The sequence below is a fragment of the Sparus aurata genome, chromosome 5 (assembly GCF_900880675.1).
Source record: "Sparus aurata chromosome 5, fSpaAur1.1, whole genome shotgun sequence".
Classification (NCBI taxonomy): Eukaryota; Metazoa; Chordata; class Actinopteri; order Spariformes; family Sparidae; genus Sparus; species Sparus aurata.
In genome coordinates this window covers 35,182,064-35,207,007 of record NC_044191.1, presented here as the reverse complement: position 1 = coordinate 35,207,007, position 24,944 = coordinate 35,182,064, and the positions used below count along the sequence as shown (strand labels likewise).

Here is a 24,944-nt window from a genome sequence, read left to right as displayed (position 1 = left end):
GTCGCAAAAACCTGAAAGACTCAACAATCAGCTGTTCTAAAGTCTTGAAATGACCAAAACAGAGATACTCCCATGAAACCAGTCGTGTTCAGAGTCGTTACAAGAGAGGACGCAAACCATTCAAGCATTTAAAAAAAAAAATCCCTGTAGCGCCAGAAATGGTGGTTTTGAGACACACAATCAGCCCAACAAGCCAATCGTCTGCTTTAATACAGCCACAGCAGGATCACCACAGTGATGGCTCGACTTCCCGGATATAGAATTAACTGGATCTGTTGTTTTGCGGCTAACAGAACGTGCACATTAGAGACTTCTTAGAAGCTAACTTTTGGTTTAGCGCTCATCTACCTTTAAAAGAAATTAAATGAGAGACCTTCCAAATTTTATTGGCCCAAATGGCTCAAATCATGACAGACAAATGGGTCATTTTGGAGGTTGTGATGCTAAAAAACAAAATTATCCAGCATTTTACAGACAATTCTTCCACTGTGCATCACACGATGGTTCGGCTTCAGAGCCGGCTGCTGTTCCTGGAGATTTGGGCAAGACTTAAAAAGGTCTTTGATTTTGTTTGTTACAAGACGCCACTAAATCCTGCACACTGGACCTTTAAGAGAGTGCAGTTCATTATGCTAATTACCGCCATTTTATTTTGAAATAGATAAAAAGTGCCCCTCGCTTTTCATAAACATCAAAATATGTTTGTTTTTTTTATTGACGGAACCAATGTAAATGTAGCTTTTATTTTGAAAGGCCACGGCGGAAGCGGCGTGGTTGATATCCGGTGGCTTGACGCGGCAGCCACGTGCCCCTCGGGCCGGAGCAGCAGGAGGGGGCGGAGTCTGTCCGGCCCGCCCACACCGGCCCTCTCCCCTCGCGGTCACCCCGGGCCAGACCCGCCTCGCTCCTCTCACTCTGCGCCCGCTCTCCCGCACCGCACCGCACCGCACGGCTCGGACACACACGGCCCTCACTTCTCACGCACACACACGCAGCGAGGACACGGAATGGAGACAGAAGGGAGCCAGAGCGCCCTGTCCGCCGCGGACTCCCCGCACGACCCCTGGTAACTACTAACTTTCTGTTCAAACTCAGAATTCACTGTTTTCTAAGTGGAGTCTGGTGCGGACTGTGAATCAGAGAGGATGCACTCTTTGAAGTTTGTTTGATCTTCAGGAAAAACCTCGAGAACTATTTTATTTTATTGTGGAAAAACTCCTTAAATATTCAGCTGGATGAATCCTCATGTTTTATCATATTTTCTTTATTTTTCTCCACAGTAAAATGTTCATAGGTGGACTCAGCTGGCAGACCACACAAGGTAAATCTTTTTATGCCTCCATGTGTTCACAGATCCTAAAACAGCTCAGATAAAACTAATATAAACTTTTTATTAAAGCTCTATCTCTGAATATTTCTGTTTGCCTACATTGAAATAGTGATTATAATTTTTTTGTACTTGTCCTTAAAGTTATAAATAAGAATCCTGCTCCAGGATGAATGCCCCCATTCAGAACTGCATAAACGGAATCAGTGATTCTTAAAAAAGCTCATTAAAAAAAGAAAAGTGTGAAATTCAGTTTGAATTGTGTGATTTTATGTTTTTGTTTGCGTCTAGTTAACATTTTAATGTTGGAAAATAGTCTGAACTCTCTTGAGGAGAATCTCAGCTTGGAGTGAAACAGTTTGCTTAATTTCCCAGTTTCTCCCTGTTGATCCTTCAGCTCTTGTGTCTCCTCTCCATCTTGTTTTGTCCCTCAGAGGGTTTGAAGGAGTACTTCTGCAAGTACGGCGAGGTGAAGGAGTGTATGGTGATGCGAGATCCGGTTACTAAGCGCTCGAGGTGAGGGAACTGCGAGCCCGGCTTCTCGGGCCGCAGTTGAAAGTTTATCTGACCTGTGTGATTCCTCCCTGCTCATAACGTATCATTACATGTCAACATCAGTTTCTGTGTCATTAATACTCCCCCTCCTCCCTCCATCCTCCTCCTCGCCCTCCCTGATGTCTGCAGAGGGTTTGGATTCGTCACCTTTGTTGATCAGGCAGGCGTGGATAAAGTTTTGGCCCAAACCCGGCACGAGTTGGACTCCAAAACAGTGAGTTCTCTGTATTTACTTCCCACCACCAGCTAATCCCATCGCTCAGTGTTTGATTAGTGGATTTTCCAATAATCCGCTGCTACATTTTAGCGTGTTTACTGAGGTTTCCACTATGCTGATGTTTTTCCTCGCACCGTGCCGGGCGCCACACCTCAGATGCGTTCACTGTGACATGTTTGAGTCGGCCGTGGACACATGGAGGCACACGGAGAATGTGTTCCCTCTTCAGCCAACACAATGTCGCCCAGTGTCAATTTCCATAGAAACAAGGAGGGGAAGCCGAGTCGCTCTCACTGCCGATCTTTGATTTAGCTCTCTGGGAAAAAAGAGAAGCAGAACTTGTCCGGCGTCTCTTTTTCCTCCCTGAGGGGAAACTGAACCCAGAAAGTTTCTCAGGTGTGAAAGAAGCAACAAGGCGACAACTTCCTGTTGATTTCAGGGAGAATTAAACTGTCAGCTGTCTGAATTCTTTCTCAAAGTATATCAGTTCCCTGTCGTGTGGTGTCATTGATGAATGTGCGCTCGTTTGGGAACAATGTGGTCGCCATAGGGACGGCGGCCCCGGCCTCTCTCCTGCAGGCCGCTCACTGTATTTAAATGAGGAGCAGCTACTTCCTTTTGTGCTCTTATTAGTGACGCGCTTCTTTCAAATCTTCAAGAGTTAACGGAGAAGTTTGGCTCGAAAATGAAAACTGAAAATGCTGATGGAAAGTGTCGTCGTCCACAGAACAGTTCTGCAGCTTCACAGTGAAACAGAGTCGCAGCATTCTGCTGAACCACTGAAGCAGCTGAGACTTGACACAGAGAAACAACCAGAAAACATAATAAAATTCTCTAAAACTACATTTAATCTTTGCAGAATTATCTGTTAGCACTTCCTGTTAGCAGTGAACCTGTGGATGTACAGACAACTATCACTGGATCACTGTGACACTGAAGACAACTTAAAAACATGACTTTTCTAAGGCAGGTTTTGCAAATGTAAGAAACATATATTTTTTAGGATATTTAAGCAGATTAATGGAGGCATCCTCTCCTCCTCCTGATGATATAAAGTCAGGTGAAGTGTCGTCGTCCACAGAACAGTTCTGGAGCTTCACAGTAAAAACAGAGTTGCAGCGTTCTGCTGAACAACTGAAGCAGCTGAGACTTGATTTAAAACAGAGAAACAACCAAAGAAACATAAAATGGCGCCAAACAGCTCGTGTGAGCTAATTTAGCTTAGCAGCTACAGTAAAGATTTGACCTTAAAAGGTGTCAATAACGTGTTTTCTCATTAATGGAGCCATTTTATTTTATTTTAAAAACATTTTTCAACCTTTTTGGAGCTGAAATCTTCTCTGCAGCGACGATGTTCGGCCTCGTGTGTCTCGTGTGTTCGACTCTCCGCCTCCCTACACTTTGATTTTGTGGGCCGTTTATTTGTTGAAGAAAGAGACAAAACACAAAATTAATGAAGTTTCAGATAGATTTGATGTTTCGACAGTTATCGTGATGATGTCGTTAGTAGTTGCAGTGTTTTCTCCTAAATAACTGAAGTGTAAAAAAGACAAAAGAAATAAATGAAAGATGTTCTTCACAGCGCTGACGTGCAGGTCAGCACGCTAACACGTTCAGCTCAGCAGCTACAGTGAAGACGACGGCTTAAAGAGGTGAAAATGATGTTTTTCAGATTGTTTGGGATCTCTGAGCGTCGGGAGACATTTTATGTTGTTTTGGGTTTTAGTTTTTTTGAGAACGCTGCAACTCTGTTTGACTGTGAAGCTCCAGAACTGTTCTGTGGGCGACGACGCTCCACCTGATCAGCCGCCGGCGTGGACGGAGGAGCTGATGAGTTTTTGGGTGAGCTGCTCCTTTACGTGGACGTTCTGAGGGAGAAAACAGAGACAGAAAAAAGAAAGTTTCCGGAGAATCAGATCATTTTCTGCTCTGAATCTAAAATTAGCAGCGTTGGAAGCTGTTTGATTGTGAAACTGAATGTAGTTTCACTCGCAGGCGCCCGAGCTGTGACAAGTAGCGCCATCATGCTTGGACGCCAGTAACTCGCCATGGGGTTTGTTGCCATAGTGACCCCCCCCCCCTCCTCCGTTACAGCTGAAAAATGGCTCTGTCACAAAAGACAAAAAGGAAGATAACAAAGCATTTCATTAACAATCATTTCTTGGGGAAGAGAAATCCAGACAGCGTGAACAGATAGAGGAGGTCACGATGCGGCTGTTTGTCCTCACGCTGCTCTTCTGATAACTCATTAAGTGAATTCACGGAGGACCCACAGATGAGAGTTTCTCCTCGTGGGCGCGGCGGGGCCTCTGGCGGCGGGCGGTCGGGTGTGTCGGTGGCGTTTTCGCAGCCTGGGACAGAGTGTGTGTGGTGCGGTGAGGGCTCAGCGAGCAGCCACGGGGGTTGGATGGTGAGTCGAGTGGGCCTTTGCAGAGCGCTCGCCCTGCCCCCCTCCGCCTGGCTCTCATGCAGACAGGTTATCCTGTTAGAGAGAAAAGTTCTCCAGTGGCAACAGAAAGAATGTGCCATGCTGTGACCGACTGAACCGCTCCGCCGCTGGAATTAACAGAGCTTTGCACAGGCGAGAGGCTAAAGAGCAAATACAGTGCTGCAGAGGAATTTATTGGTACTTATTGTGCTGAAGGACAGATGCGGGCCGGTTTTGACGAGGCAGGTTTTTACTGAGATTTAAGAGTGCGGGTGTGTTAGTCGCCCCTCTGGGTGCCCTCCCGGCTTCCTGCTATCTGTAAAGCCGCTGACGGCCGATGTAAACTGCACCTTTGTGGGACAAAGTTTCCATTCAATCGCAGCTCCGAGGTTCAGCGGAGGGTTTTTACAACGGTCACACAGCTCTTTGCGCTGTTGCATATTTGTGGCCCCCGTTAACCATTTCCATGCTGACCAGAGTGTTAAGGAGGAGGTGGAGGAGGTGCAGGAGGTGCAGGAGGGGGTGGAGGGGCAGGATAACCCCATCTGTGATCAGTATGGCCCTCCTGACTAATAGGATTGGAGTCAACAAGCTTGAGTTGTTCCTCAGAGATGTTGAGCGCTGCCCAATCGCCGTGTTGTGTTAAGTGCGCTCGCAGCTCAGGCGGTGACGGGCGGCGCGCTCGGCCAACTGTTGCGTAGCCGGGATGTATTTGGTCAAAGGGGATTGGCCTGATTACATAAACCTCTCTTAGAATTACCTCCAGCTTCTTCTCCGTCACCTCGCTGCGAGTGCAGGGAGGTGAAACTGCCTGCAGACGGCTGCACGGATGTTGTCTGAGGTGAAGATCTCCGTCAGAAAGGCCGGACGACATTTAGAAACACTCTGCTTGGAAAAATGATAATAATAAAAATGATTATTAACTGACAGACACGAGATGACGCCCACGTCACCGAAAACTACAATTTGGGGCAACTGACGTCACAATCATCGCAGTACATTTCTCCTGAGGTGTTTCGTTGAGTTGCAGAGTTTTTAAAATGTCGGTCGTCTCGCGGTCTCAAAGCGCCAAAACAAAATGTGTCCCCTTCCAGAAATCACTCTCGGGGTACTCAGGAGAACCCACAGGTCTTGTTGTGAGCAGTTTCATGTAAGAACTATTTTCCTTCTGCATCAACGTGCAGACGGAGGCGTCTTTCTTCTGATGGCGTCCGACCGGCTGAGCTGTAACGTGAGCGAGCTTCTTGTGGCGCCAAAGTCCCGTTGTGTTTGTGTCCTGTGAGACCAGAACCACCAGTCAACAACTAGAGTGGTGCTCAATAGAGTGCATACCTCTGCCAAGGCCCAACAGCCTCCTTTAAGTCAATCAAGTCTAATCCAACGTAACATATGAAACTTTGAAGTCCACCAGAACCAAATGTTTAGTTGGATCCACATCAGATTTTACTCATTCGCAGATACCAGCCACATAAACATGCTGCCGTTTATTCATCAGGATCCAGGAATTATTCCCAGAGGAAAATAATGTAGATTATTAGAAGAAGAGAGAGAGAAGTGTTCGTGGATCTACACCAAAAAGTTAACGAGGTCTGTTCTGGACCGAGACTGATCCTCCATCCAAGTTTGTTGGAAAACTTTTTTTTTTTATAATCCTGCTGACAAACCAACAAAACTCAATGATGAGTTTCTAACTGGAACTCCTGTTGATAGACGAATATTTTTGACGTGTAACCTTTAAAATATCGTTGTTATCTGCAGACTGAGTGAAGACAGAGGAGACTGCATTTTTAAATAAATGTATTTTATCGGCAGCTTGACTCCAAAAACACAAATATTGAAAATCAGAAAAATGCTGAGTATTGATGAATATCTGTGCTGCAAAAAGAAAATAGTTCCTACGTTCGTCTGCTCACAACAACGTCTGTGGAGCGTCTGCAGTCACCAGGTCGACTTCTGCAAAGAGAAACGACTCATTTCTCCAAAACTAAACACTGAACTGTTGAAGGTGAGTATGAAGAACGTTCCGTCCTCCTGCGGATGAATCAAACATCTGCAGAGTGAAGCATTGTGGGTCTTTAAACAACGTCAGTACTTTGTGTGTTTAATGTCCACAGTTCCTCCGGACGTGCTGCGGCCGCCATGTGTTTGACTCTTGTTTGTCTGTGTGTGTGTGTGTGTGTGTGTGTGTGTGTGTCTGTTTGTTTTTGAATGTGCACAGGAGTGTTGGACATCAGGAGGGTTGGTGACCGGAGGTGACTATGAGAGTAGTGTAGCCACCATAGAAACTAAAACAGTAGACTCTTGCATCTGATCCTCCAGTCTTTAGCCTCTTAGTCTTCTCACTCTGCTCTCTAGAAACAACAGACAGAGAAACGTGACGATAGAGAAACGAAGGAGTCGCGGTGACGCTCGAGTGGCATCGACGCCGTCGGCCTTCCCTCTGGTTAACGCATGTGTGTCACACAGAGGCTGTAGCTCTCTGCTGTAGTTCAACTCTACCCTCTCATGGTTACGGACTAATCTTAGTGCTGTACTGTCTCACCATCTCTTAGTGTAACTGCAGTACAGTGTGGTGTAGTCTAGTCGTTCTCTAGCTCTCTTAGACCAGAATAGACTAATATAGAGGTGTCAGACTCCAGTTTACAGCCTGTCCACACGCACACGGACCGTTCTTACAACTCAGGTTTTCCTACGTGTTTTTGGCTTTTGTACACACGACGTTTTTGGGAAACTGAAGATATTCAGACAGTCTGCCGTCCGTGTTTACGTCTGGATTTCATCTATTTGGTATTTGAGTGTTTACACGGACGGGTGGACGTTATTCTGTCTGTACAGAGTCGAATAAAACAGACTTTTAAATACAGCAGTGGGACGGACGGACGGACAAATACGCCTGTTGATATGTTGACAGTAGAGTGCATACCTCCACCAAGGCCTAATGAAGTGTAGCCACGACAGCTCCGTGTCAGTGTCAGCAGATCTGCACAACAAAACAATGAAATGGAATCAGAACTTTAATAATGTTGTAGAAGAACTAAAAGTATCAAAATTAAATAAAAATTGTCTTTGAACCAGTTAGATTCACGTCCACGCTCATTTTCTGCACCTGTTTAACAATAAATGCAAAACTTTTAAGTGTATTTTTGGTTTACGGCGTTTAGCTGCTGCGCTAACGTTAGCGCTGGTGTTTGTTCCCAACAGCGACTGCGTTCCATAGAAAGCCTCTGATGCTAACGTTAGCCGTCATATTAGCTGACTAACGTTCGGCGAACCCTCTCCTCACTTCATCGGCTGTTTTCAGTCAGTTAGCTAACGCGATTAGCTTCCACAGATGCCGATCAACATCGTCGATCAGTCCCTACCTGACCATCAACATGTGTGAGCAGATAACTCGCCGCCTTCAGTAACTCTGGGCCGAGTTTAGTGGAAATCTGTTGTGTAGTTTTTGTGTAATCCTGCTCACAAACCAACCAACCAACAAACAAACGGTCCTCAGACGAGTTAAACACAGAATCCAGCAGGGAAACGGGCTGACCCGTCTGAGACCCGTCACATTTACACAAGGACTGAAGATTAAAGTGAGTCAGAGTCGTGAACGTAGGATTCGTCTTTGTGTTTGAACCCTGGCAGACGAACCTCCCCGTGTGTGTGTGGACCCGGCCTGCATGGCGTGGTTCTGTCTCCAGTCTTCACCTCGGTGTCGCTCAGTCCGACAACACGGACTTGTGTTTTATTCTGTGTTCAGATTAATACGAGTTAAAGAAGTGAAGCTGGCAAAAACAAACAAACACACACAAACAAGACTGCTGTCGGTGGGGTTTGATTGACAGCTCCCTGTCCTCTGTCCCGTCCTGGGTCCGGCCGGGCGGTCGGGTCGGGTCGGGCCGGGCCGAGAGGAGCGGAGGTGTGTTTGTGGTTGTTGAGCCTGTGTGAGATTCCAGGAGATCACATGTCACATGATGGTGACGAGAGAGGCAGAGGACACACACACACACACACACACACACACACACACGTAAAGTGGAGTTTTCTCTTATTTGAGCCTTCAGAGCCCCCGTAGTGAACGTGGTTACGCCCGGCAACCAGCTATCAATCATCAATATATTCAGTTTTATTGTCTATCATATAAACACATGAGGACGATTCTGATTTCATGTATTTTGTTGAAAATGAAACTGATGTTCTACATTTAATTTCTCCAGTTTCTCATTAAAGTTCATGTTATTTATAATCAGTCGTGTTAACTTTCCTCTCAAAGACTTCAAAACTTTTGTGTTTCACTTCCGTAAACCTTAAAGTGCGATGCAAGTTCATAACCAGCACATTATAAGTTTAAAGTACTCAGATTTATACTTTTATCACCGTTAAAGTGGGTCAGTTTAGTCCCAACAAGTACTGAAGCAGTACGAGTATATAAATGTACTTAAACATGAAACTTGAGGTGTACAACTTCTTTGTAAGAGAAACCTCAGTGTTATATTTTCTTATTTCTTTCATTTCATTGTGATGTTTTTCCTTCTTCATTCTGACTGAACCAGACTGATGTGTTTAACTTGATAACGTGGAGCCCAAACTCAGGTTCGATTTGGCCGCCAAGTTATTCGAAAGCTAAAAAATAAAGACAAATAATTTCAAAAATGAACTCGAGGAGCTCGAAGTCTGAACTCTGTTTTACATCTGAAGGAAACAGTATGAATAAATCTTTACAGTTTAAAGGGGGAAACGTTCGAGCGCCTCATGAAGCCCTGATGGAAACACTGAAACACCTCCACAGACCACTTTATTCTCTAAAATGTGATTTACCTCCTCGTCACTGTCACACACACACACACAACAAACAGGACACCAGGACGTAGTCAGAGCCCGTCGGCCGTCTTTCTGAGTGAATGTCGTTCTGTTTTCCAGCCGTGTAAATCAAACCTCTCTGTCATTCTGCTGTAGTATCAGTGAGGAAGTTGTGCCAGGTGGACAGACACGTGTCACACCTTCAGTGATGAGTCGTTAAAGAGTGAGAGTGTGTGATGTCACAGAGGGAAGGTGTTCACCTGAATCACAGCACAGCACTCACCTGTCCCACTTCTTCTCTCCCGCAGATCGATCCAAAGGTTGCGTTCCCTCGCAGAGCTCAGCCCAAGGTGAGTCAAAGTGTGTGTGTGTGTGTGTGTGTTTTGTATCGGGGTTAATGCCTGGTAATCTGATGAACCTGAGCAGCGGCTGACATCACCGCACTGTTACGTGATCGTGTGTTAACAAAAACGTTCACAACTTCAGAGACACTCGCTATTGTTGAAGCTCGCTAAACGTCTGGATTGTGTTTCAGGAACGCTCTGTTCCTCACATCCACGGCAACGCAGAGAGCAGCGCTTAAAGGAACAGTTCACTTAAAAAAAAAAAAAAAAGGAACATTCAGTCATTTTGTTTCAGTTTAATAAAACCCAAAACACAAACCGTCTCCGTTCACATCAGCTCTGACGAGCTGCGTGGAGACATTTTATTTATTCATTTCTGTTGATTTCTTTTATGTTTTTAAAGATGTAATTTTGTAAAATACAACCAGAATTTGAAGGCAGCGTTTCACCAGAGTAACTGACAACTGCTTCACGCTAGCTAGCGGCTGTAATTAGCTGCCGTTAGCTCATTAGCTCATTAGCTCAGTTAGCCGAGTTTATCTGCAAAGCTCGACGTTAAGAAGGCAGCAGTGGAAAATGAACACCGGTTTATCACTGAGTCATGAACATTTGGCAACATTTCACTCAAATAAAACAACAGTTTTATTCCGGTGTATTAACGTAGAACAGTTACTAAAAGTTGTATTTAATTAATCGGGTGAAAAACCATATTCTCATCACAATTTGACGTCATAATGATTCATCAGACAGCGATACGATCGATCTGATTCCTCCTGCGATCGATTGGAGGCGATGCTCGCTGAACGCAGCTGCAGAAGAATCTGCCGTCTCTTTATTTTCCATAAATCCATAAAGAAAATAACAACACGTAAATAAAAAAAAATTTACTTTAAACTCGACGTATAAGATTCAGTTCAACTGTCAAAGAGACAAAAAAACATTGTTATCTTAATCTTTTGTTATTTTTCATTACACGAAGCAGCCGAGCAGCTTGTAAACTTTTTCCTCTACTCGTATATAAAAAACAAACTACCTGTTTTATTATTTTATTTCATAATTCTTCTTTTTCACCGCTGGTTTAAGTCTCCAGATTCGACATCAGGGTGAATTTCAGCAGGCAGTTTGCTCCAGAATATTTCCACATCGTTGATTTTTTATTACTTTTAAAGAGAGAAATCTTCTTCTTCTTCTTCTTCTTCTTCTTTTTCTCCTCGGCTGTTTGAATGTCGAGGAAGGAGGTGACACAGAATAACAAATTAAAGGCGTGTTTTAAATGTTATTATACGGCTCCATGTTTTCACTTCTGCAGTAAAAAATAAACATTTTGAATGTTAAACTGTTACTAACACATACGATCAGTTAAAAATGTAAAAGTCGAGTCAGTTTATTTATTTCACACATTTTAAACAACCCAAAGTACAAATTTAGAATCTGTGTCGATGCAGATGAAGAAATAAACGGCACATGAAAGAAGCTGATACGTAAATGCAACCAGAATGACACTTAGTAGAGTGCATACCTCCGCCAAGGTCTCATTTATCTGCATCAGATTGTACTCGCTCAAAGACGCCAGCCACCAGAATACGCTGCATTTTTTTCATCAAGGTCCGTGAATGATACCGTCAGAAATGAACGAAGCAGTCAAGTTAGAATAACCTGCAGGACCCGTCTATTTATCAGGATCCACAGCAAATGTTAACAGGCTCGGTTCTGGACCCGAAACTCATCCTGCGTTCGAGTTCTGTGGAAATTCGTTGACTAGTTTTTGTTTAATCCAGCAGACACACACGACCCGTGTGTGTCTGCTGGATTAAACAAAAACTAGTCAACGAATTTCGAGGCACAATTAGAAAAACATACAGGGATGAAAAAACAGAAGATTGGATTAAAGCAGGAAGAGTTCGACTGGAAATAAGTTAGAAAGGCCGTTGAGAAAAACTCAGAGGGTGAAAAGAGACGATAAAACACTGTTGGTGCATAAAAATGTGTTGATCGGCGTCTTTCCTCCTCTTCCAGTTAGTAACTCGGACCAAGAAGATCTTTGTGGGCGGCCTGTCGGTGAACACGACCATCGAGGACGTCAAACAGTACTTCGACCAGTTTGGGAAGGTGAGTGTCGTTTATCGTTCGACATCGTCCCGAACGGATCAGAATCAGAACGAGGATCGCTTTTGTGGTTTTGGTGCAGAAACACTTGTTACCACATCACAGCTGCTCAAACTTTCTGAGAAACACTTCACGACCCGCCTGGAAGTCGAAGGGGGGTTACAGCGAGAGGAGGAAGGAGAGGAGGGAGAGAAACTCGTTGGAGAGGCTAGGAAGGGAAAAATAACGAGGCCGAGAGGCTCCGGGAGCAGCGGGCGAAGTTCTGGGGGACTTGAAGAGGGAGGAGAGGGGAGAGCGAGGGGGGGAGGGAGGGAGAGAAAAGTTTTGTAATGTGTGTGTGGTGATTGTGAAGAAGGAGGAGGGATTATCAGAATCTGAATTAATCTGATGTAACAGCTGCTCCTACCCACAACCCCCTCCTGGCCCGTTACCGTGGCGACCTGGCTTGCCTATTGTCCCCAAGTAATTCTGTGGGTGAGGGGGTGAGGAGAGGGTGAGGGAAGGAGGGAGGAGGGGGGAGGAGGAGGAGGAGGAGGACGGGGAGTGTGAAGCATGTGAGTTCAGGAGTTTAGTGACAAAAAGTCGACAAACGCTGCAAAAAAACCAACCTTCTTCTTCTCCTTCTTCTTCTTCTTCTTCAGGTGTTTTTATGATGTTTAATGTAAAGTTGTCTAAAGTTTGTTGAATTCTGAAGACTGCGAGCGACACGAGGCGGAGAATAGATGATGGGCTGACAAAAGGAGGGAGGGAGGAGGAGGGAGGAGGAGGGAGGAGGGCCTGATTGAGAGGGAACTGGGGCAAAGATGGGGTGTGTGTGTGTGTGTGTGTGTGTGTGTGTGCGCGGGGGGAGTTTACGAGGGCCTTTATGCCTCGCCACAAAGCTGGACAAATATTTTGTTGGTTTGCTGAGAAGTTATCTGCATACTGGAAGTTTCTGGATCGTCGGTGAAACGCTGCGAAAACAAGAAAACACACATCACACACAAAGTTCCTCAGCGAAACAGCAGGTGGACGACCGTTTGTCCAACTTTCACAAAGTCCAAACATGCGACGACTCCGGCTCCACTTTATATTTTCAGCGCCGGCGGTTTCGGGCCTCCGGTTTCCCCGAGCTCCCTCCTCAATCATAACGCGGAGATGAATTTTTGCCGAGAGAGATATCGAGGGATGGACGGTGAAATGCGGGCTCCAGCCATCCATGGAAGTTCCTGATTATACTGCCTCACTGGACCTTTTGTGTCCCGTCCTGGTGAGGACAAAGGAGCGCAGAGAGGGATGGGCAGGGGATAACAGGGAAGATGAGAGGTGGAAAAAAAAAGAGGATAAGAGGGAATATTGTCCGGCGGTACGCCATTAAAATGCCCAGTGTTTGAAATCTAAAGAGCGAGCTGCCGTTCACTGAGTCTGTTTCAGCTGCAGGCGCTGGTGTGATGTTCTGATCGGATCCCTCAGAGCGATTATGTGGTTTTACTCTTTGGTTTGTAAAGAATCCTGTTTGTTTGTTTATGAAAAGCTGAACTCTACATCGACGTGTTTCAGCGTCTGAATGAGTCGGACTCGTTGAATGTTTTGGGGTCGGTCCAGTCGACGGCCTCGACCCGCCTGCAGTGTAATCCTTTGGGGCAACTGTGACTGTGACGTCACGTCCACCTGAGGTTCTGGTTCTGGTCCCTGACAGGTGGAGGTTGTTACTGTGTGTGTCTGACAACATCACAGAAATCTTCCTGTCTGTAACCAGAAACTCAAAGTGTCATTCACGGAGAAGTTTCCCTCTGTGAGCTCGTGAGACGACGGTGGAAACGTGACTCAGAGTTTGAGTTTGGAGTTTACCTCGAGGAACCGGCAGCTGGGTTTGGACCAGATCCAACACTTTACATCACGATATGGTCCTGCCTGATATTAGCTCCACGTTTTCTGTCGTTTTAAACCCCAAACACTGCCGACTCCTCCGTGTGTGTGCGTGACGCCACATCGGACCGGTTCACCCGTCACTCGGCTGCCACGACAGCTTCAGCACGTTTTCCTTTCAAAATAAAAGCTGGAAAATGCAGTAAAACATGACTGCAAATATCCCAGTAATTGATTACATCCAATAATTACCTGAAAGAATTTATTTACAAAGTCACGGCTGAATATTTAACTGATTCTGACGATCTGGACGAGCCAACGACTGAAACAACTCACCTCTCGCGAGATTTCAGAGCGAGACTTCTCCTTGAACGAGACTTTGTGTATCTGGTTACTAAAAGGATCTTATTGATCAACCAAAAAGTCTCTTTCTGTAGGAATTGTTTTAAAATATAATGTAAGAACAGACACGTTCAGTGGGCGCAGCTTTGATGGTCGCAGTTGCCCCAAAGGATTATATTTATATCTGAAACTTTTAGCAAGTTTGAATCTTTCACAGCAAAACCTGGCAGAAAGCAGAATTCCCCTTTAAGTCTGGATGTCATAATGGGCTCAAACTTGGATTAATAACAAAGTTTATGTAAGAATATGTTAGCGAATTAGCTCAGTTAGCAGTGCAGCTAGAGGTTCAGACTGAGAGGAAGTGTTGCTGTTTACATTGCTGGCGCAGGAGCTTTGGACGAGGCTAGCTGGTTAGCATGCTAATAACTTAAGGAGACGTTGTTGCATTTAATCTTTGAATGATTTTTAAGTCTCACACCTTTAAATTAAAAACTAAAAGTGCATAAAAACACACTGGAGTCACTTTAAACGTACGGATGTTTGTGTTCCGTCACAGAGGGGACGAATAAACAATCAATCAGAGAGTCTTGAATAAATAATCATAAATCAAAAGGTGGTCGTGCACACATGAAGGATGAATAAATGTCGGGGAGCTCTTCTCACTGTTGTTCTGTAGTTTAAATCCAATTTTAACAAGCTGACGCACTTCAAAATAAATCAGGAAACAAACACAGGACTGAACATCGACGACTTCCTCGAGACGATTATTCATGATTGTGCTGATGAAGAGTGTTGTTGTTCTCACAGTGTTTTTATCGTCCCGTCTCTTCAGCTGATTGTTTATTAGTTTTACACTCTGAGGAGATGGTGCGGTCGGGCCGCCGCAGATAAAAGTGTCGGCTCAGATAAAGAGACGGAGAGTCCAACATGTTGCCGACTGGAAGGAAGCGCTGACTCGAGAGGCATCAGAGTAACAGGTCCTCTTTCACACTGACACTCCGCGATCACCTTTGACCTTTCTGTAGGCAAACTGCCCTCAGGGGTCTGCACACACACACACACACGAACACACACACACACACATGCACACACGCGTCCAGACCGTGTGCTAGTATGTGAACAAGACGGACTGTTCAGTGGAGCAAATCCAGTAAACTTATTATAGCCCGAGATCCATTTACCAAATGTTTATGCGGAGACCGGAGTGTAAACATGTTGGGAAAAAAGACGAGCGAGGAAGAGTTTGATATAAGAAACTCTGTGTGTGTGTGTGTGTGTGTGTGTGTGTGTGTGTGTGTGTGTGTGTGTGTGTGTGTGTGTGTGCAGCAGACACCTGTGTCTCTGCTCCATAAAGGGAGGCCGGGCCGGGCCGGGCCGGAGAGGGAGAGGTCAAAGGGAGAAGAGGAGGAGGACTTCTGGCTGACTGTGCCAACAAACAAAGCCTCCAGGCCTCTTTGTTCTGCCTCTCTTTGTCTCTCCTCTCTCCTCCCTTTCCACTTTGACCCAATCTTTCTCCCCTCTCTCTCTCTCTCTCTCTCTCTCTCTCTCTCTCTCTAACAGGACTCTCTGTGCTCTCTCTTTCACCATATCTCCACCTGTCGCTCTCCCCTCTCTGGCTATCAGCTCCGGCCCTCTCATCGAGCCTCCCTCCGGCCCACCTTTCTGCTCTGACTGGCCACGTCCTCTCTCTGTCTCACTGGCCTCTCTCCCACCATTCATAAGGGCATATTTGATGTTGGCTCGAGCTCTTTTATATGGACTTTTTTTTTTTTGTAAAGTTGCCATGGGAATGTGGAGCTGTGGAGGGCAGATTATGGGCTCACTGTGCGAAGGATTGTGAGCACAACTTCACAGCTCAGTCACATCCAGCAGCAGCAGCAGCAGCAGCAGCTTGTTGTACAGTATTTCTTCCTCTCTTGCCCCCCTCCTCCTCCTCCTCCTCCTCCTCCTCCTCCTCCTCCTGCCGGCCTCCTCTTTGTAACCTGTCGCTCGTCTCCCTCTTCCCCCTCCTTTCTGTCCATCTGTTGCTGAGCCTCCCTGCAGAACTTGAGAAGGGCTGAGGTCAGGCAATATGCCGCGTGGCAACAGAGCGCGAGCAGGAACTAAAAATCGGTGTTGTTTGTCTCCCCTCAGGTCGACGATGCCATGCTCATGTTCGACAAGACCACCAACAGGCACAGAGGTGAGACGACTGACCCCTCTCCCCCGTCCCGTCGCTCCCCACGTCTCTGCTGCTCTTCCTCCAGTTTACTACTCTTCCTCCGTATCTATCGATCCCCTCCTCCTCCTCCTCCTCCGCCCCCCCGCGGGCCTCCTTCCTGTGGGCTGAGCTGGAGGAGACGAACGGGGCTAGTCTAATTAGCCAGTCCGTTAATCTGGATAAGGATAAAGCCTTAAGCACCTCCTCCCCACCCTGGGACTGATCGATTATGACAGCCTACCAGCTTTGCCCGGCCTTCTGGCCTGGAAGGGAGGGAAGAAAGGATGAGTGCAGAGTAGCAGTATTGAATCGGGGGGGAAGGGGGGCAAATGTGTTAAGCGGCTATTACAGCGCTGATTACTGGAGACTATTAGCTGCAGAGAAAAGCCGACTGTCTGAGTCCAGCGCGCTGTGAGAAATGTGTCCCCTCATATACTCGCCTCGTCCTCCCCAAACAGGTTTCGGCTTCGTGACGTTTGAGAACGAGGACGTCGTGGAGAAAGTCTGCGAGATCCACTTCCACGAGATCAACAACAAAATGGTGAGCGGTGTGAAGGGAGAACTCCTCCTCTGACACGCTGATCGACAAGCAGATGAAGTTTCATCGTCCACAAAACATTTCTGGAGCCTCGCAGCAAAACAAGAGTTGATGCAACTGATCATAAAAACATAACATGGCTCCATACGAGTCTGTAGAAGTGAAGTCAGATGTTCAGAGACACAAGTTAGGTCTAAAAGAGTACAAATACTTAGTTACTGTACTTCAGTAGATGTTTCATGTATCTGTATTTACTCGAGTGTCTCTGAGACGAGGGAGCGAGAGAAAGCAGCAGCTCAGATCTTGAATAGGTTTTCCTGCATCAGGTCTGATTGCCTCAGACATGGAGGACGTTACAGGCCGACTCCTGTACCTCCTGGTGGATGGGTCGGACACAGATCAGAACCAGTTCAAACCCAGTCTCCAGAATAAACGCTGGTCATGTTCACCTCCAGAAACCACTGAAACCTTCAGCCCAGTCACCACGATATGATGTTAGCAACGTTTCTGCAAACCGTGGTTACATCCAAGAATGACATCAGTACTAAACTTGGTCTCCGTACAGCTCATCTCAGTCTTTGGACGCTTCGAGATCCCAAACTGATTCGAAAAGATGTAAATTACACCCTCGATGTTCAGTCGAGCTCATTCATGTGCTTTTTGCTGAGCAGCTACATTGAAGATTTACTTAAACTGCTCGACTTGAGTATTTATTTCTCTGACATCTTCTGACTTCTCCTCTCTACATGTGAACTTTCTCCTCCTCACAGCTTCAGAACAGCCTCGTTACTTTAGTTTGATGCATCTGAGGTGAATTCTGGATTCTTGTTATTTCCCACCATCAGCAGACTGATGTGGACCAATCAGAGCACATCACGCACGGCAGACGCAGCGAGACGAGACAAAGACGTAAAAGCCGTCAGAAGGCGTAAACAGACAGAGAGGGAGACTGGAATGTGGAGAAAAGGCGTGTTAGTGTCTCGTATCTGCAGAGAGTTTCTGATTTTCTCTCTTTGTTGCTGCTCGGGACGCTTTACCAACCCAACATGTGACTATTTGACGTCCTGGGAATGAGACTCAACAATCAACTGTCTTTGTGGTGCGTTCAGGAACAGCTGGGACAAATCCTACTGATTCTACCTTTAACTTTAATAGTCTTTGAATTCTATTAATATGACGTGAGCTTCAGTTAGCTCATAGTGACAGTTTGTAAGAAACCAATCTACACGTGGATGGTTTCATTTAAAACATCAGGATTAGTGAAGTTAAACTCGGCTGTAGCTGCTAAATTAAAAGCATCATCAAGCTCAACCAACACATCGAGGGTGAAAATGAGTTTTACTGAATACATTTGGGATCTTCTGGAGACTTGGACACACCTGACGAGCTGCATGGAGCCATGTTATGTTTTTTTTTGGGTGTGAAGCTCCAGAAATGTTGACTGGACTGGTTGTTATTTGTTGTTATTTCTCTCCTCGATGGGTGAACTGTCCCTTTAAATGTGCACAACCGCTGACGTCTCCTCCGTCTGCTAACAGGTGGAGTGTAAGAAAGCTCAGCCCAAGGAGGTGATGTCCCCCACGGGCTCGGCCAGGGGGCGCTCTCGGGTGATGCCCTATGGAATGGACGCCTTCATGCTGGGCATCGGTATGCTGGGTAAGGTAATATTGATCAGGACAGGAAGCAGCCAGACGGCCCTTAAAGGTCACCTGGTGCCTCGTGGGGAGACAGCTGACCATTAACTGAGCTGCAGCCTCCTGTATAGAACACAGAAGTAATCCCTGGAGAGTAACTGAGTACTTTTACTTATTTTAAGTGAGGTATTTGTACTTCTACCTCTGCTCCTCCACACCTCCACAGGTAGCATTGTACTTTTCGAGCTGCATGTAATCTGTTAAACTGCCTCCAGTGATGTCACTCAGTGGCTGAGCTGCATTGTGGGTAATGTAGGTCCCTTAAGGTTTTGAAAAGCATTTGACTCATTTTGGACGGTTCGATCCAACAGAACCAGAGCTACCAACTTTTTATTCCACTTGTTCTTCTTCCTTTTCAAAACCTGGAGACTACATTACCCACGATGCATCTTAGCCACTGAGTGACATCACTGGAGGCCGTATATCAGATTACATGCAGCTTCCTCTGCAGACACAAAAGACTTTATCCTCCTCTTTTCTTAAGACCTGTAAACACACTTTAATGTGGACATTTGGTGGAGTTACCCTTTAACTAGTAAAGTAACTAGTAACTAAAGCTGTCAGATGAATGTAGTGAAGTAAAAAGTACAGTATTTCCCCCCTGAGATGTAATGGAGTAGATTTAGAAAGTGGCCTGATTAGAAGACTCACTGTAACTGTGTACAGCTGAGGGGTAGAATTAGTGGAATGGCCCTTTATCGGTTCTGATCCGCTCATTATCCTCCACAGACTCGGTGACATTTTATTTGGACTCGCAGCAGTCAGAACCTGTCGCTTCACCGATGCTGCCACCTGCTGTTCAGTCTGAGAACAGCAGCTTTGATTTTAAATCACAGCGACGCCAAAAGATTCAGAAAAATCAGAGAATCAGACAAAATAAATAAAACTGAGTGAGTCACTTCTGCAGCTGTCGGGTCTGCTCAGTCCTGTCCTCATGAAGAAGTCCAGAGCTCAGGTGTACGACGCCTCCTGACATGCTCACCTGTGCTGCGTTCACTGTCGGCTCTCTGTGGGAGAAGCAGATGTTAACGGCGGTTCTGTCTCCTGCAGGTTATCCGGGCTTTCAGACTGCTACTTACACCAGTCGGAGCTACGCTGGCATCACTCCTGGATACACCTACCAGTTCCCTGGTAATCACATGACCCACACACACGTCACATGACCTGATGGATCAATACACAGCCAGTCAGTCAGTCAGCATGTCGTTAAAGTGTTCACAGCACTGACACCGAATCATCACTTCACACTCAGGATAATCTAAACTGACTCGCTGTAAAGTTTTCCAGATGTTCCTTAAATAAGTCGTATATAATTATTTATCAGTATGAACGGATATAAAAACTTTATAATGATTGATCTCTCTGTGAAGTTCCTGTTTCAGTTGAACTATAAAACATCCTGCCGTCCTGATTTAAAGCTAACACGGTTCACCGTCATAGTTTAGGTACATTTGCTAATCAAACCAAAGTTATGTTGTCGTGTTACTGATAAGAAATCAGAAATAATGCCTAAAATGTTGGATCTGGGAGTGTCTGATATTCATATTTATTTGTTTATATATTAGAAACAGGAAGCTGCAGCGTCCTGAACACCTGAATGCATCCTGACAGAGTTAATACAGGAATCCAACACGTTCTGGAAAATTAAACCAAAAGCAAAACGACCTGGAGAACCTTGTGTTGTCCTGGAACATTATTTACACAATACAATATGGATTTAGAGTCGTATTTATTTTACTTTTATATATTTACTGTTGCTCTTTATTAAAGCAAAGCCGCCAGCAAAGTTAACTTTGGATTATATCGTGTAAATAATGAGAGAAAACAGCATCAGGGTTTTAAACTGAAGCCAGCGAGACAGACGTGTGCCTGCAGAAGTCCTGGAAAATGTAGAGAAAAAGTGTGTTTTACTGCACATTCAGTCAATAAACTACAAGCATCACACCGTACAGAGTTACTAAAGTACAACTGCAGGAAACAAATTCTGAGCTGATGGTGGCGTGAGATGAAAAGTCAGACACGTCGACCTCACGGTGGCGCTAGAGGAAAAGAAGTCAGTGTGAGACATCCGGACCGACTGCAGCGGGTCAGCGTGTGGTTAAAACATGATGGTTCTGGTGTCGGTGCTGGTCGGATCCACTCGTGTTAGTCGTGTGTTCAACACTGTCACAAATACAAACATGTTTCCATAGTAACACAGTAGTCGAGCGCTGTGGGAGTAAATGGCTGCTTGTAAACATCAGGGAGTGGAATCACATCTGCTTAACCTGTGAACAAGTGTGTGTGTGTGTGTGTGTGTGTGTGTGCGTGTGTGTGTGTGTGTGTGTGTGCGTGTGTGTGTGTGTGTGTGTGTGTGACATGTTGATGACATCAGAACACACTCCTGAACTGAAGTTTTCTGTGACTGCTGTGATGTTTCTTGTGTATTTCTCGCTCCTCTTCAGATGATTTTTAACGCTCATCCTTTTTTACTTCCTGTTTGCATTCCTCACCCTGTGTTTGTGTTTTGATTTGTGCCACACACACACACACACACACTTCCTGTCCTCGCCACCGTGCGTGTGTGTGTGTGTGTGTGTGTTCTTGTCCTTGCCGGCGGCGGTGGTGTGTGTCTCACAGCACTCTGATGTTTCTGTTTTAGAGTTCCACTTAGAGAGGACTCCCCTTCTGACTTCACCCCACCCCCCTGAGCTCACAGGTCAGTCAGTCCCTCCTCTGGACTTTACAAGCAGCACGTTGTCGGTCTGCTACACGCACGTTAGCACCAACACTCATCTCTCTTCTGGTGTGCATGTTTGTGTTTGTCAGTCCTCCTCGGTCTCAGTCTGAAGGCAGGATTGCTGACAGTAAATGAGGAAGGTTGAAAGTCTTCCTGCAGTGACCTCCTCTTTGTTTCACTGCTAATTTCTTCTGTTGTAATCTAAAATGTGTTGAGAGGGTCACTGGAGTGAGACTTTAACTTGTGCCATTAGTTATTTGTTTTGTTCATGTTGTGACACATTTGAGCTCAATCTTTTTATCTTTTCCGTCTCCTCAGCGATTCCTCTCACAGCGTACGGGCCGATGGCGGCAGCGGCGGCGGCGGCAGCAGTAGTCCGAGGTACGAAAACTGAGACGCACCACCATCACGTTACACTGTGATTAACATCTTTATGCAGGTTTTATACACATACGTAAACCTGCTGGAGGAACAGGCAGCTCTGTTTGTCACATTCATGATGAGAAACGAGCCGGAACAACAGGGACCAGTAGAAAAGCAGCAGATGGAACAGCTCATCACACGTCAGAAGACGTTAAAACTTGTTTTCAAAAGTCTAAAATCATTTGAACTCTGAAGTAGACACGTCACAGCGAGGAGAGAGACGTCTTGTTTCAGCTTGTTCACACTGAAGAAAGATAAAAAAATCAGAAAAGGAAAACTGCTACACTAGTGACGGAGTCGATCACGTTCATTTTAGCAGGTTAATTTAGATATTAGAGACCTCGAACAGCCACAAACTCCTGATTCTTCTTTTCCTTTTTTTGTCAGAGCTTTTGGTTTTTTGAAATTTTCTACAAAAAGCTTCTAAAATTAACTTTTTTTTAGCCTTCCTTTCAGCTCCACTGTTCAGCTTCACGCTCGCCGCTGTAGTTAGAAACATCACTGTTGAGTTTTGTGAGATTGAACATGAACAGTAAAGTTTCAGGTCGTAGAAAGAAAACACTGAGCTGACCGATGATGGAACTGCAGGAAAACAAATATCGATTATAGCCACTTTGATATAGACATCTATCACGTGCATCAGAGGACTTTTAAAGAAGAAAAACAGAACTTGCTTCCTTGATGGTTATTTAAAGTTGCTCAAAGTCGGAAATGTTTTAAAGTTCCTCTACAGGAGCAGCTGATCTTCTCACTGATGGTCTCGTTTGTTTACGTCGGTCTTATAGAGGATTAAACTCAGCCATTGATCGTTGAGTTCAACATTAAAACCCTGACGTTGCTGTTTTTTATTCCACCTCCAGGCTCCACCCCGTCTCGCACAGCTGGATTCTTAGGAACCAGCAGCCCGGGCCCGATGGCCGACCTGTACGGAACAGCCAGTCAGGAGTCGGCTGTCAGCAGTTACCTCAGCGCCGCCAGCCCGGCGCCGAGCACCGGGTTCAGCCACAGTCTGGGGGTGAGACCGCCTCTCCACTGATCTACTGTCTTTAACAGAAGAATTATAGTCCTTAGTTTAGTTTAGGACTATAATTTAGCTAACAGCAGTTTGCTAAAGCCTGAGGGCCCAGACACACAGAGCAACAACAGAAGACAGTGATGGTGCGGCCTCTCCTCCTGCACTTGAACGCACCACACAGGTTTACAGCTGATGGTAGAACAGCTGGAAATAACTCTGAGTACCACCAGGTGGCGCTAGTCTGTATTCATCTTTCATAAATAGAAACCAGAAGACTCAGAGCTGCAGGTTGTGACATCTGTTCCATATTGTAGTCGACAACATGTCTGATAAAAAGTTGGAAATGTCATCAGACAAGAAGAGGAAGAGAATGATGAAGATAAACGATAAAGAATTTAAATATTTTAACCCTCAGACGATTAGAAAACGTTTGAACCTCTGATCCTCTAAAAATCACGTCTTGTTTGGGTATTCAGGAGCATCGTAGCCACATTTCTTACTGAAAACATCAGATAATATTATAATAAATGGCTGTAACTTGTCTAAAACATCCAAGAACATTATTTAGAATTAAAAAAACACATTTCCTGAGGTTCTCCTGAAATAAGTGACGTATGACGCCTGATGCTGATGGAAAAACTGAGTAAAAACGGGAGATTCAGGCGTCTCGAGACTTGTTCCAGGTGTTTGAGGGTTAAAGAATGAGCTCTGCATCAGACACTGTTATCAGCAGGTCCATCACTTACTTAATAATCAGTACTTTGTGCCGTCACTGAACTTGTTTCTGCTCCACAGGGTCCTTTGATTGCCACGGCCTTCACCAACGGTTACCACTGAGAGTGTGAGTGTCTGTTCTCTGTGATCTCGTCCTGATTTTAAACCTGACGTCTCCTGTGAGTAACCCAGCTGTCCTCTCTCAGTGCAGCGCTGTCGACTGAGAGCTGGAAGGAGTTGAAGCCGCTCTGGAGCTGATCCGGTCCGTCTCTGTCCGCCAGCACCACCTCTCGGCCCGGGGCAGCCGACCCACCACCCCTGACGATACTGACGCCTCACTGAGCTCCCCCTCCTGAGAAGAAGAAGAAGAAGAAGAAGACGTTCAGGACGGGAGTGAAATGATTCTCACTATATCGTACAGATGCTGTATTTTTTAGTCTTTTCCTGTCGTTATGTTTGCTGTTTTTTTTGTGACGGCTGCGTCGTTTCTTTGTGTTTTATCCTGATCGCTCTGAGAGGAGAAGAGAACGCTCTCTCTCTCTCCACGTGAAGCCTGTATGAAGGTCATGAGCTGTAATTTGTAGTCAAACTTGTATATTTGTCTCTAGTTCATACTGAATGTTAACAACACATTTGTGATTAATACGATTTCTTGACAATGTGTCACAAAGTGTATATCTTGGTAGGTTTTTAACGCGTCACACTAATAAAGGTCATTAGTCACAGTTGCGTAATAGGCTGACACGAGCTGTACAATTCTGTAAGATATTGTAAATACGACTCTGGTTTCTGGGAGGGATCTGCTGATATTTGTGTTGGGCGGCGGGAGGTTTTTTTGGAGATAAACGTTGGATTGATTGCGTCGTCGATCCTTCTGGCGTTGGAAGACTGTTACACATCGTAGCTTCACATGAAGGTCGAGAACACGTCGGTACGTTAACGCCAGCCGAGGGAGAGAGACGCCGGGACGCTTTGCTGACGCGGATGTTTTTGGGTGCGAGGGGGGTGGAAAAAAAACAAACAAAAGATGCTGTTTTCTTACTTTGTCATATTGTTGTTATAACTGTGATTTTCAATATGAAATGATTGTTTGTGAAGGAAAATGAAGGACTGGTGCAGACGATCAGCTGGGGGCTCTGCAGGTTGTGTTGATGTGTGCGGGGCGGAACCTCAGCGGCTAAATGTGAAATTTATGAAATTTCAACCTGATTCTTTTTGTTGTTGTTGTTGTTTTTACATTAACATCGATGTCAGCGTGTGGATGTTTGAACCTTTTAGAGAAGGTGAGAGCGGGAGGTGTTTCTACCTGCCTCCCCGCTCACCGCTGCGTATCCACTGGAGGTCACAGCTGTAGCAACGTGACGGCTTCTCTTAGACCAAAACTAAATGTTCAGAGCTACTAGGAACGTTGCACTGGCTGATCACGATTACATGTTTTATTTGTTTTTTTGTTTTTTTTTCCTTTGACTGTTAGTTTAAGAACAAAACTCTCTGGATCTGCCAGTTTTTACACTTTCATACACGGCTGGTAGTTTCACACTCTGATGCTGTTTTCACTGAGAAATAACAATCTTTGTCGACACTGTAACATTTTCTGATTTGTTTTCTGTCATGTTTTATTCCGTTGGGAAAAAAAAATAACTTCTTAAAATTCCTAATAAATTATTTTAAAACATTCCATCAATATGT

General features: G+C 45.4%; 1 protein-coding gene across 2 annotated transcripts; it reads left to right on the top strand.

Annotated features, from left to right (window-relative positions):
- Positions 1-886: 886 nt before the first annotated feature.
- Positions 887-24,935, top strand: LOC115581309 (RNA-binding protein Musashi homolog 1). 2 transcript variants are annotated; one of them, XM_030416287.1, is made up of 15 exons: positions 887-1,066; positions 1,281-1,321; positions 1,762-1,843; positions 2,012-2,096; positions 9,621-9,662; positions 11,673-11,765; positions 16,086-16,134; positions 16,611-16,693; positions 18,229-18,346; positions 19,435-19,515; positions 21,026-21,082; positions 21,422-21,484; positions 22,387-22,541; positions 23,337-23,382; positions 23,462-24,935. In XM_030416287.1, exons 1-14 carry the CDS (start codon positions 1,008-1,010, stop codon positions 23,376-23,378), a joined length of 1,050 nt encoding a protein of 349 aa, XP_030272147.1. In that variant the 5' UTR covers positions 887-1,007; the 3' UTR covers positions 23,379-23,382; positions 23,462-24,935. The 2 variants fall into 2 exon arrangements, with proteins under 2 accessions (XP_030272147.1, XP_030272146.1); XM_030416286.1 differs by having other exon boundaries at positions 888-1,066; positions 23,467-24,935.
- Positions 24,936-24,944: the final 9 nt, after the last annotated feature.

Excerpts from the sequence above, each read along its gene's own strand:
- LOC115581309 (XM_030416287.1), top strand. The coding sequence starts at position 1,008 with ATGGAGACAGAAGGGAGCCAGAGCGCCCTGTCCGCCGCGGACTCCCCG. Across the intron at positions 9,663-11,672 it reads CTCGCAGAGCTCAGCCCAAG|TTAGTAACTCGGACCAAGAA; the intron begins GTGAGTCAAAGT and ends CTCCTCTTCCAG. Across the intron at positions 21,485-22,386 it reads GGCGGCAGCAGTAGTCCGAG|GCTCCACCCCGTCTCGCACA; the intron begins GTACGAAAACTG and ends TTCCACCTCCAG.